The 14,006-nt window shown below is 38.7% G+C and overlaps 1 protein-coding gene across 1 annotated transcript in view; it reads right to left on the bottom strand.

The window, feature by feature from the left end:
• Fhod3 (formin homology 2 domain containing 3) overlaps positions 1-14,006 on the bottom strand; it is a 472,090-nt gene that overhangs the window by 87,434 nt on the left and 370,650 nt on the right. Inside the window, 2 exon segments of the mRNA XM_047526634.1 lie at positions 811-861; positions 5,837-5,971. Coding sequence (XP_047382590.1) covers positions 811-861; positions 5,837-5,971 — 186 coding nt within the window.

Raw genomic sequence — 14,006 nt, 5'->3', positions numbered from 1 at the left:
CTAACTATTTTTTATTGGGGTTCAAGTCCTGTTTCCATTGAAATTAATATTCAAGCTTACAGTTTGAATATCTTAAATAAAGCTGTTGGTTTGTTTGCTCATTTGTTTATTCTATATAACGTTCCTAAGTGCCTACTATGTGTCGAGCACTGTGGTGGGCACTGGGGGAACCAAGGAAAACCAGGCATAGTTCCTGACATTCAGAATCTGGATCCAACTCAGGAGACAGGGGTATGATTAGGCACAACCAGCAAGAATCTCGGGTGTGTCTGACACCCCAGCCAGTGCCTGGCTCAGTGTGCTTGCTCAAATACTTGTTGAAGGAGCAGCAACCAAGTGACATGGAAGCACACAGTAAAGGTATCTAATCTAGGCTCAGCAGTGGTGGTACACAGCATGTCAAACATAGTCATGCACTGCAAAATGGTGTTTTGGTCACTGAAGGATCACAGTTGGTCACAGATGGACCTCTAGAAGTAATGCAATTCTAAGGACAGATCCCAGTAGTTAAGTGACACATGACTACATTTAGACTATATATATCATGTGTCAATAAGGTAACACTCATGAGCTCTTTTGGAGAAGAGCACACATACATTTCACCATAACACTAAATGATAAATCTGAAATTTACTTGGAAAAACTTACATAATTAGAGCACTTTTTTTCCCCCAAAATGCCAGTTACAGAATGCTTTAGTGCCTTACATAAAGTTAATATGTTTTAATGAACACAGTCTCCTCTGCATGCTTGGTTAACAGTGCAAAATCATGAGCCATTTGGTTAGAACGGGAAAGAAGAGATACCAACCTTCCTTCTCTTGCTTGTCTTTGCTCCTCTCTTTTGTCTAAATACTCTCGGCTAATAGAAATATGCAGAACAAACAGAGAAGGAAAATAATAAAATTAGATGCTAATATAATTACAGTGATTATTAACAGGATATCATGAAAGCCTGCTATTCAGAAATGAAAACATGTTGTAGTTGAATTTTTTTAAAGTTTAAAGGTTGTACTTTAAAAGTTCTAAACACAATTGTTTTCAGTAAAATCACAAGGATGTCAAAAAAACATGAGAATATTGGATTCACTCAGTGATAATTATTCTGTGGAAAAAAAGTAAGTAGTGAGGAAGGAAGTGAAGTTTTAAAATACATGTTTATAAAATGGGGTAACTACAAGTAGGCAATACTTATTAGAGGTAACTAATATTTGACTGAACTCCAGTAGTTCCGTAATATCCATCTCAAGAAATAAAACTCAGCCAGGTATGGTGGTGCACACCTGTAATTCCAACAACTTGGGAGGTTGAAGCAGGAGGATCACCAAGTTCAAGGACAGCCTCAGCAACTTAGTGAGACCTTGTCTAAAAATAAAAAATAAAAATAAAAAGGGCTGCGGATGCAGTTCAGAGGTAAAGTGTGGGTTCAATTCCCACAAAAGTCAATTCAAGTGTGCCCAAATGCTGTGGCCATCTGTGTTTCACTCCACAGTTTGGATGCTTCTTCCACAGTCCAGGGTTTTTTCCCCCCATTCACCATGCTTTCAGTTTCTAGGTCAGGAACATTAGCAGCTCTGACTTTCTGTGTTCCCTTTGTTTGCACCCATGAGATGCCCAGGCCCAACTTTGTTCAACTTTTGTTTTTCTGCTGATGAGGTTCCAACACAAATCTAAGTTTAAGACTATGTGGTCAGTCAACTCTTGGTGAACCATTTGTTCCTGGAGGATCCTAACATGGTTTTCTACACTGGTCCTCATAATGCAGCTTAGTATTCTCTCTCTTGGTGCACTGGTAACTGGACTAAAAGGGAAAGAACTTCAAAAAGAATGAAGTAGGTTGGTGGTGGGGGGGACAACTAGAACTCATGTTTGTCATCATTTTATTTATTTTTTAATATTTTTTAGATGTTGCTAGACCTTTATTTTATTCATTTATATGTGGTGCTGAGAATTGAACCCAGTGCCTCACACATGCAAGACAAGTGCTCAACCACTGAGCCACAACTCCAGCCCATTTTGTCATCATTTTAAACAGCCATTATCATTTTCCACACTAGAAATAAAATTTCTTATACACTAGGAAGCTTAAAACCACATTCAACAAAAACAAGAACTGATAAGGAACAAATTTTAGATGCTTTGCAAAAAGCACAAAAGGGTGAACAATTTAAGTTAGTGAAATAAATAAGAGGTGGGCCATTCAGGTAACACTAGAGACCACTATGTAAAGCTTTTCCTATATTGTTTTCCAAATCTCATTTCATTCATATTCTCAGAAATATGGAATTGCATTACTATAATTAGTAGTTGCCTATGCTCTGTCCTGATGATTAGCATCCTTCTGGGACAAATGATCCTTCTGCTGGATATCTCGGTGTTCTTAAATGACAAGTGAGAATCATCTGGAACCAAGAGCAAATGGTGAACAGTTATGAACACTCTTGAGACCATGACAGGTACCCAAGACTAATCCTCACTCTATATGCTTATGTCACACATAATGGCTCAATATGTATTACAACATGTTCTTTTCCTATCCTTTTATACCTCTGGGACTCTAGACATGAATTCTAGACATTTTGTTGTTTTCCATGGGTCTCAAAGACTGCTCATATTTTTCAATTTATTTTCAGATTGGATAATTCCTATTGTACCATCTTCAGGTTCACTGACCCCTTTCTGTATTCTGTTCAGCTCATGTGCTGAATTTTTCATTTTGATTTAAATTTTTTTTCAGTTTTTCATGTATGTATGCAGTTCTTTTATGTATTTTTTTCTTTGCAGAAACATTTCGTTTGTTTCAAGTATATTCGTCCTTGCTACTAGTTTTTGTGAGTGGGGGGGGTGGTTACTGTGGATTGAATCCAGGGGTGCTTTACCACTGAGCCATATCCCCTACCCATTTTATTTTTTATTTAGAGACAGGATCTTGCTAAGTTGCTCAGGGCCTTACTAAGTTGCTGAAGCTGGTCTTGAACTTGCAATCCTCTTGCCTCAGCCTCTTGAGTCAATGGGATTATAGGAGTGCATCACCAAACACAGTTGTCCATACTTCTTGAAGCACATTCACAATAGCTACTTTAAAGTCTTTGTAATAATTATGATATCTTTGTCCTTTTGTGGTTAGCATCTTTTGATTATCTTTTCTCTTTGAGTTATAATTTTCCTGTTCTTTGTATGACAGGTTATTTTTAATTGTATTCTATAAATTTTAAATATTCTATAATGAGATTCTGGGTATTTCTAACAAAAAATCTTGATTTTTGTTTTGTTTTGTTTTAGCAGACAATCAACCAGGATAGGTTCAGCTTGAGAGTTCTAACCTCCCTTCTGATGTTGTTTCCAGCATTGGCCCAGTTTTCAACTACTTTAAGTGCTAGCGATCAGGCTCTGTGTGCACCACCCAGAGGTCAGTCAGGGACCTGAGTGTTGGTCCTCTACTTTGTTCTTAAAGGCTGTGGTATGTGGTTTAGGTTCAGAGTTACATGTGCATAAATCAGAGATGGGCTCAGGAGTGCTCACTTGATCTCCCTGCTCTTTGCGACTTAAACACTTTCTGGTTTCCTTCCTGTTCCTCCAGTCAAAAGTTTGTGCTTTAGCTTCCTTGCTCTGTGGCATACTTTTGATAACTGCATCTGTATCCAGTGCAGCACAGCAGAAGGTCAGAGAGGAAAATGATTTGCCTAGTGTCATGCAGCCACTGCTCCTCTGGACAGAGGATGGGCTCCTCTCACTCAGAGCGTGGGCACCTGCCTGGGTGTTACTGCCATCCTGTGCCTTCGTAGCAATACTACTTGGAGGCTGGGGCAGGAGAAATAGAAAAAAGTAAAAATAGAGAATTTCTCTACTCTTTGACCCTTAAGGACCCCTTTGTCTGTGTCTCATTCCAGGAAAAGAAGGCTTTGTTTGGAGTTCTTTTGGGCCACACTGATTTGCACTTCTAGGTTTGGGTTGCCACTGAGGTCATGTCATTGATATTAGAGATAAAAAGTAGTCCACTCTCCCTGGTGGTACTTTAAATGCTGATCTCCTTCCCGATTCACCTGCTCTTACATTTCAGAGCTTTCATAGCTCTGTGAATTTTGTCCATGGTTTATGGGTACATTCACTCAGTGATGCAATAGGAGTGACAGCAGAGAACGTGCCAGTTTCATTTTTCCCAAAACTGGTGCCTTATTTTAAAATGCTGTCAATCAAAAATTTAGATATATAAGCTAATCTTTGAATTTTCCATATTTTTCAGTCAAATTCCCTACTGCTATTTGGTGGCAAAATATGTGAATCTTTCAGAAAGTCATAAATCAGGAAACATTTAACTTGTTCCAGGAGTTTTAAAGATAAACTGGTCTTTTTTGTAAGAACTTCTTAAACTACCTCATGAGAAATGGTGCATATAGGGCGGGTGTTTCCAGTATCATTCAGGAGAAATCTGTCAGCTCAGAGCATGCCACATTAGTATGGTAGAGAAGCAATGCTGGTTTACTTCATGTGGTTCATACGCCCACTCTCATAAAGGCTAGGATTAGCATCTCACTCATGACTTGGGGTATCATCTATTTCCAAGAAGTAGTGAGTTACAGTTTAACGAGTTATAGCTTAACTACTTCACAACTCTGATCTTTTTTTTGTTTTTTTTTGTTTTTTTTTGGTATCAGGGATTGAACCCAGGGGTCCTTAACCACTAAGCCACACTCCCAGCCCTTTCTATATTTTATTTTGAGATAGCATCTCACTAAGTTGCTTTGGGCCTCCTTAAGTTACTGAGGCTGGCTTTGAACTTGCCATCCTCCTGCCTCAGCCTCCCAAGCCCCTGGGACTACAGGTGTGCATCATCATGTCCAGTTATTTTGATCATTTCTAGAATTACACAAACTCTTGCTGGCTTTTTTTTTCAATCTGTTAAGTCCTCATTGACAATGCCTTTTATCCTTTATTGATCCAACTGAGAGTAATCAATGGAAATAATTGCCAGAGAAACTGAAGGAAGGAAACAGGAAGCAGAGATGGGGAGAGATTGCAAAGAAGAAAAAATGTAGATGCTATAGGAAAGATGACTAAGAAGATGAAGGGGAGAGAGTATAGGAAAAGTGGAGAAAAGCAGAATGGAAAGCAGGTAAGGTTAGAGGGAAAGGAAGGAAAGGTGTAAGGGAAGAGTGGTTTGAATTCCGTGAAGCCCGGGGAGTGGGAAGGTGGTGATCCTAGATGAAGGAGAACAGGTGAACTGGCAGTGGAAGAAGAGGAAGGTCACCAGACTCAGTAGGGGCAGACAGCCCAAGACATCAAATCTGCAACAGACCACACCCAGGGAAACATTCTTGGAGCTGGACAGACGTCAGGCAATCAAGGGACAATGGGTTGGGAGTAATCAACAGAATGACTTTTTCCTCTGTCAGGAAGAGGGATTATTGTTACATATGTATAATAAATACACATACCAATATTAAAGATTGCTACAGTAAGAAAAACATTTTCTTTGAGGCATCCAACAGAGTATGAATAAAACATGAGGACCTTTAAGGAGATTAGCAAATAAGATTGAGGCAATTAGGCCCTGTGTCCTCAGGAAGTCCTGGATAGAACCATTTTGGATGATGGAGGACCCAGGAACACACAAATTCCTAATTGTATTTGGTTGTTCCTGCTTCCTGCTCTATGGTTAGGGAAAAGCCAGAACCAACCAGATTGTAGGTAAGTCTTGGGTTTCCTTAAAGATAAAGACAGAATTAGAAACAAATATATTATTTTGTACCTTTGGACCAGTATGATGACAAACAGCTGTAAAGTCAGGTGGTTTGAGCTGCAACTCATTGTTAAAAGAATCTTAAAATCCTTCTTACTTGAATTTGTTTCTTTCTTCCCGTTCTATTCTCTGCAATCTTTCTTCTCTCTCCTGTCGCCGTCTCTCTCTCTCTGCTGCCAGTGACTCTTGGTGCTGCCTAAAGGATGATGTGAGAAGACCACTCAGTGATGACCTGAAGGTACAATGAGTTCATGTTTTAGTTGCTTGGACTATTAAAAGTACCAAAGCAGGAATCAGTCTCAGTTTGGTTAGAACTGAGGGACTGCCCGTATCTAGGCACTTCTTGGGAAAAATTATCGAGTGCCTCAGGTCTGTTTCAGGAATTTTATCTGTCAGTGTTGATAAGCAACCTGCTTCAAGCATCGGTAGGACAAAAAGATAGTAATACATATAAAATACCAAGCAACATGCTTGGCATATAAGTAGTCATCAATCACACGTATTGTTATAATGTATTCCAGGAAAATGCATAAAATAAAAAAGATATCTTTAAAGTGGTGTGTTAAGACTTTGATGAGCTCAAATGAACTTTCCAACTAAAACTACTTTCTATTATGCATGTACTAAAGATATTTTACCAAACACCAGTTTTTCAATATGGAACTTCAAAATAATGGCGTCATCTTAAAACTAGATATTGAGAAGACAAATGAGGAGAACAATGGTCTGAAAAGCAAATATAATTAATTCCCTCTATACCAAGAAGTGCCCTCAATTTTCCATGTTCAAGGAACAACCCCTGACTCTTGGAAACACCACACAGTCTGGGCTGTTCACTAATGATGACATTGTGTGGATACCAACTGTGTAGAGACTTTGCTGGGAAGTCAGGGGTGAAGATCCTAAGAAATCTCATCAGAGAATGGGTGGGAAAAGGGAAAAATAGGCAACTCCATGAACAAATAAAGCCAGGGGTTATCTGGGGAGACTGTTGTGCCTTTGAAGAATAAAATTTGTTAGGGCAATTGTTGCTTTCATTTATGAAACAACAATAAAACTCCCAAAGCTAAGATATAAACATTTTTGAAATCATTTTTTTCAATTTATTTGTTGAAGAATATAGCTTGGATAAAATCATCCTTGAATTTAGTGCAAATATGCCTGCATAGTGGTGAACACAAGGTCTCTAGTGCAGGAGAAAGGTGTCACATACTCTGCCACAGCTGTTCCAACTAGAAAAGGTATGGCTGTGGGTCAGGTCAGAGGGGGAAATGGAGGGGAAAAAACCGCCAGTCCAGCAACCAGGTCCTATATTCTAGACTCACAGTGGAGTGTCTACATCAGTCCTGGATACTTAGGCATAGACAGATTTATCTTTCACATAAAATAAGTCCAGACCCTGCCATATCTAACCTCTGTCTTCTTTGACTTACTTTTTTTTTTTTTTTTTTTTTTTGTGGTGCTGGGGATTGAACCCAGGACCTTGTGCTTGCAAGGCAAGCACTCTACCGACTGAGCTATCTCCCCAGCCCGACTTACTCTTATTATTTCAAGTTTTTAAATGCTATAGGCAACCAAATCTAATCCATAGTCAGAGTGAAGGGGTTTATTATTTCTCTTGTACAGTGATTGATAGAAATTGTTAAAGATATAATAACATGGTTAATAAGTTTTATCTGATAGATGATCCCAGCACCCCAAATTTGAGAAAATATATTCTTCTTAGATTCAGACTTTTCAAAAATTGACCATCAACTGTACCATGAAGCTCTTGAATGAAGACCAAGAACTGGTTCCAAGAGACCTACCTTCATGACCAAAATGGAATTAAGTTGAAAATAACAAGCTGAATTTGAAAAAAAATAATCCACATAATTGGAAATTTATCTTACTTCTAAATAACTCAGGTCAAGAAAGAAAATATTCAGAAAATATTCAAAGGGCACCATAATGAAAAAGCTATACATTAAAGTTTGTAGGATGCTTCTAACATTTAGAAAGAAATCTATTGTTTAAGTATTTATATTAGAAAAGAAAGAGGAAAAATTATTCAACCCAACAATGAGGAAAACAACGAATAAAATCAAAGAAGATAAAAAGGAAATAAAGAACAAAAACTTTAAATTGTACACCTATTTTTTACAAGAACTTTTATTAAGTTTAATAATAGAAGAATAACTTTCTTAATCTGATCATGGATGTTCAGCAAAGACATTTTTAAAAATTATGGTGAGCATTATTATGAAAGCTGAAATACCAAGTAATTGCATGTTAGAAATGATATGAAGATGCTCCTATCATTGCTCATATTTGACATTGTTCTGATGGCCCTAGCAAATATACAAAAATAAAAAACACATGAAAGGGAAAGAAATGCAATGCCATTATTTGCAGAAAATTTGATTAGCTAGGTAGAAAATCCAGTTATTAGAATTGAGTCCAGTAAGTTTCTACATGTAAAATATACTAAATCAACTGCATTTTCATATACAACTTACAAAGTTATCCATAAGTTAACTATGAATTATTTAACTCATAATATAAAAGACCCTTATAAAACATTATTAAGACTCAAATATGGGCTGGGGGTGTGTCTCAGGCAAGAGCACTTGCCTAGCATGTATGAGAGACTCAAATACATAATTGTACCATGTTCACACATAGAAAGATAAAATACAGTCAAGTCTCCTTCTCTTCTAATTATACAATTTCAGTATACCTCTAACTCAACATCCTGAAAGGACTTTTCAAGGAACTTTACAAGCTGAGGTTCAAGTCCAATCAAGACAATTTTGAACAAGAACAAAGCAGAGCATTGGCCCCACTCTCTATATATCAAATTCACTCTATAACCACAATGATCAAGTGTTAACCTGGTCTTGGCATGAATTGAAATGTGGACTAATGGAATGGATAGAGCCAGGACATAGATATAAAAGATATATATAAGACACGTACATTTTGTATACATAAATTATATATAAACTATAAAAATTATAATAAAATTTATTTTGATTTATATATTACATTTTATATTAAATTATAAATTATGTTACAAACTTATATAAAATATATTCCACATAGATGGAATACTGAATCAAGATAGACATGTCATACCTTCAAGCATACCTTGAAGGATAGACATACCTTCAAGCAAAGTAATAGACTGTTTAACAAATGTTGCTGGGACTACTCCTAGCCATATAAAGCAATACACAACTACCCTTTCCTCATACCAAACACACACAAAAAAATCTAGGTAGTTTAAATGAAAAATGTAAAAGCAAATCTTCACAGCTTTTACATCTCAGGATAGGAAAGAAAAAAAATTAGACTAAAAAGGACTCTAGATAAATGTATATATGTTAAACTTTAAAATTTATATACATTGAAAAACTAAATAAAGAAAATCAATGGCCTAGAAGCAGCTACTCATGACCTGTATAAACCGCAAAGGATTAGTATGCTTAATCCAAAAATGATACCTTAAAATCAGTATGAAAAAGATAAACTACCCAGTGGAAAAGTGGGCAGAAGATAATGGGCATTTCACTGAATAAGAAAATTACATGTCCAATAAACATATGAATGATGCTCATTTTCACTAGAAGTCAGGGGAAGGAAAAGTAAGCTAAACCCAATAGTAAAATTCCAGATCCATTCTCTTAGTGTCCCTAACTGATCCCTGTAACAGAAAAAGAGAATAAAAGACTCCTTGAGATTGTCTGTCCTAGATACATATAAACCACTTTGGTCACAGTAGAAACAATGAGCTATAAAAACAGTATTCCTAAATTAAATTTCTCTAGATCTACTATCCAGATAAGCTCAGCACATGGGAATATAAACCCTGGTGCTACAAATCCTATTTCTGGAAATTTCTCAAGGTATAATACAAATGCCAAATTGTAGCATACCAAGGGGATAGCCTAAATTATTGCTACAAAAAGACCTTCCAAATTCAAGCTAGTCTGGTAAACTCTAATGGCATTTTTAATACTTTTATCTTTCATATTAAGTTCTCTAGGAAACACCTACAGTGTTTAGAAGTTGTTGCAAAGTTTATATGAGGTAGTTTGAGGACTAACTGGCATAAAGGAATGAGCACAGAGCTAAGGAAGAGAAAATTTTAATGGGGCTGGTCACTTCACCTTTCGGAGCCACTGTTAACTTGTTTGTAATATGGGGATAATCACACAGACAACCCATGAGGTACCATATAGCTTAAATGAGAGTATTTGCATAAATTTCCTTAAAATAGCATCTGGGCCATGATAGGCCCTCAAAAGATACTATTTCATGTTGGAGGGCAAAATCTGTAGGTAGTGATGGAGGGAGGGGTGCACTGCAATCTACAAAACCAGGTCTGGAGAACAACCCTGGCAGTACCAGTCAGAGAGGTGCCAGCAGGCAGGGGTTCCACATGAACCTTCCCATCATGGCTACCAGCTGGGTCAATCATCAGGACTGTGGACCATCCCAAAATGCACCTGGAAAGCTGAAGTCATCTGAAGTTACACCCAAGGCAGCTGTGACCAAGTGAAGCCATAGGAATGCAGGTGGCAAGAGGCCAGAGGGGGAGAATGTGCAAGAGACCAGATGATACACTCTGAACAGCAGGAATTGCAATATTTAACCCCAGAATTGGCCCCCAGACTTCACCTGGTTAAAGACTCCTTCATGGAGACATTTGGAACAGGACCTCTGTTTCACTAGACTATGGCTGGTAATAATAGCTCACATTCATCGAGATGGAACCAGATGTTTTAAACCATACCATCTGTGATGTTTTCTTGTCCTCTTTAGAAATGAGGAAACTGAGGCACAGAGAAGTTGTAACACAGGTGGACTTTAAAACAGGCCAGAGTCCATATTGACCAATGTCCCTTCTCCTCCTACACCTCTGGTACTTAAAGTACCATGTCCCCAGTACTTGTCACAGTACATGTATCAGCATAATTACATTTTTCACTTATTCTCTAGAGATGATCTCTACCTTGAATTCTGCCTTTATCATTTCCCCCATATGTTCTTATATTTTCTGCTGGTGGCTTAGGTTTTGGAATCAGATCCTATGTTGTGGTTCATCTCTCTGGCCTGGCACATAGAAGAACCTCACTGACCTATGAGTAAGAATCAATGAACTATTGAGTAAGAAGCATGAAGTGAGATCAATTTGTATGTCCCAGGCTCAGTGCTGCTGCCACACTCCCAGCCCATTCTCTATAGGATAATGCATGACAACAACCTGCAGAGAAGGAGCTATTTGCACAAGACCCTGTCCCCTGGCAACAACTGAATAAAGACAGAGTGGGTTCCTGCCTTGAAGGCAGTCACAAAGGCAGGCTGTGCAGCATTGCAGGAGGCTCCCAGGGGAAGAAGTCCACACCCAGACTCTGAACTGAGAGCTGGGGAGAAACAGAAGTCATAGATCTGCAGACGGGAAGCCCTTAGTGGCCCCGTAAGAGACCCAATTAAGAGAGGTCAAACATGGAAAACAAACCCAAGTTGTGAGAGCAGAAAAATTGACACTGAGTGTGTAAGAGAGGGAGGTGGTGGAAACAGGAAGCAAAGGGACAGACTTGGAAGAGAACTATATGGGGAGGGACAAAATCAAGTTAATGACGGAACAACAGAGGACAGAGCTAAGAACTCTCTCTGCCAGGGACACCTGATGGCTCTGATCTTTAGTGCAGAAGATAGCCATGGAGGTTGGGGTGGGTCTGACCCTTCAGCCTTTGCTGGATACACAGGAGGCCTTTCCCATGGCTGACAACCCACAATGCTGATGATCCTGGGAGTTCTTACCTAGCCTCCCATCTCTGGGAGTAACCCAAGCTCATAGCAGCTTAACTTATACAAGAGAAAGAGAATTCTGGCAGCAAAAAATTGTACTGGCATGAAATAGCCCCCAAAAGTAACAGTAAAATTTAGGTTCAATTTTTGGAGAAAATTGTTGCTGAAAGCCAAATCCAAAACCAATGTACGCTGCAGAGTATTACCAAAGCTGCCTTCTCTGCACCATGAGACAGCTCAACCCAGAAATCACCAGCAGGGGCATGTGCTTACATGACATGTTTGTCTTCACATGAAGGCTCAGAGAAGCTCCAAGGTGCTCTCCAGGTCTCAGTTAATGTTATTTGTATTCATGTTCTGTTGACTCCATGACAGGGTTTTCTGGAACTTCAACCTTGCTTGAATTTTTGTTTTCCTTCTGGGAATATTCACTATTGCCAGAAAGTCTACCCTATGGTAATCGGCAATTAGGAGCATTTACCTTAGGTTAGTCCCTTTCCTGTACTATCCCCCATTTTTTGAAGGGAAAAGGTAAAGTCTAAAGACTTAACATTGCTTTCCTCGTAAGAGTTTTTAGCATTAGCTCCATTATACTAACCTGAGTAGAGAAAGGACTGATTCCAGGAAGGATGAAAATTATAAACTTGATAAACAGAATGATTTCTTAGATTCATGAAGTTACATCTGTTCCATAGCACAAAGGAATTTTATATAAACAGTAACTTTTCCTTTTCTTAAGATTTTCCTGCCTTTTTAATATAAAAGTGATCTGCCAGAAAAACTCAAGACAACCAGCCAGTCTGATCTTGACCTGGAGTGACTTGGAATGTCTCTTGGCTCTTAACAGAGCAAACCCACTGCCCAGGCTGAGTGAGCACAACCGACAGAGATAACTTGATCAAAAGTGGTGGGGAGTTTTTTTGTCTACCCGCCCCCCAACAACAGTCTTTCTTTTTAGATGATGGGTCGGCATTTGTTGACCTAATAATCTGCATGTAGACTAAACATAAAATGGGAAGTCCTTATAAAGATAAGGCTAAGGCAAACAGGAGAGATGAAAATGTATTAGTGAAACAAACACTTGAGAACCATTCAAAATATAATTTAAGTCTGCCAGCTAGTCTATAAATTACTTTTTGAGCAAAGTGATAACTTTAAACTCAAAAACCAGCAGGCTGATCCTCTTCATTTATTATACAATAAATATTTAAGGGATGTACAAAACAGACATAAAATGTTGTGGCTACTTCTTTCAAAAAGCAGTCTTGTCTATCTCCCTGAATCCAGGCTGAATGTGTAACTTGCTTTGGCCAATGCAGCAATCAGAAAGGTGATTTGATACCAGCAGAGGCTTGAACCATTTGCAGGCCAAAGCTTGTTCCCTTGTTACCCATGGGAGCCCAGCAAGTACCACCATGTCAACAAGCTTGGACCAGGCACCTGATGACAAGCCCAGTGCCCAGCAGCCCTGTCAGCACAGCTGGTAGTGGGCCAATCACTGGAAACAGAACCAGGAAGGCAACCAGTTGGCTGCCCACCCCTGAGCATACCCAGATAAGTCCACTCAAGGTGAGCCTGGCCAAGGTGGTAAACAAGCAGAATCATTTGGCAAGCGTCTGGTTGTTGTTTTAGTGTTTTCTTATGTAGTAAGAAACAGGAGGTTTTAAGGACATTTTCTCTTTCTGTCAGAGGAATCTGGTACTTTTTTGTTGGCTTCAATAAAATCTGAATGTAGGTACAATTAAAGTCATCTCAGAATCTGACCTACTAGCTAAACTCATCTCTCACTGTCCCCCAGGTAGTATTTCTGCCAATCAAGCCATTTAACTTCTTTCTTCCCAAAGAGGCCAGGTTCCTTTGTTTACTAGCCTGCTGCTTCCTGAAACACCCTCCCCTTCTGTCTTCCAGAGTTCTTCAAGACATCTCCTTTGATAACCACAGAGAACATGTTATTTCCCCAAACCCTTAGCTATATCCATATGGCACATCATTACAAATAATTGGCTTGTTCCTTAACTGATTTGTGAATGACCACTATTTCCAGTGAGGCTGTAAGCTCACTGGAAGCATGGTCCTCGTCTCCTCCTCATCCCTACCCCACGACACCTGTCCTATTGTATCTCTGACTGAGTGTCAATACACACCAATTGAATTCAATTGTATCAGTGATTCCAGAAATTGGATAAATGTATAGACCACAAACTCATTGTTTCCATGCTTTTTTCTTTTTTTTCTATCTCTTTAGAGAAATTAGTTTTACTAATACAAGTTGCCATAAAATAAATCTTGGCGCATTGAACTCAACAGTTTTTCCATATATAATTGGAGGTCTATTTTGGTGGTTTAAAAAAAAGAAATAAGGAAGCTTTTGGACCTCTATTTTCAGGAAACATGGAGTAACAAGAGCCAGATCTGCCTGCACCTGAAATAACTGAAAACCAGACAAAATGTGCAGGACAATAGCACACCAG

The sequence above is a fragment of the Sciurus carolinensis genome, chromosome 15 (genome assembly GCF_902686445.1).
Source record: "Sciurus carolinensis chromosome 15, mSciCar1.2, whole genome shotgun sequence".
In the NCBI taxonomy this organism is placed as follows: Eukaryota; Metazoa; Chordata; class Mammalia; order Rodentia; family Sciuridae; genus Sciurus; species Sciurus carolinensis.
Note: the sequence above shows the minus strand (reverse complement) of the source record. Positions and strands in the feature narration are given on the sequence as shown.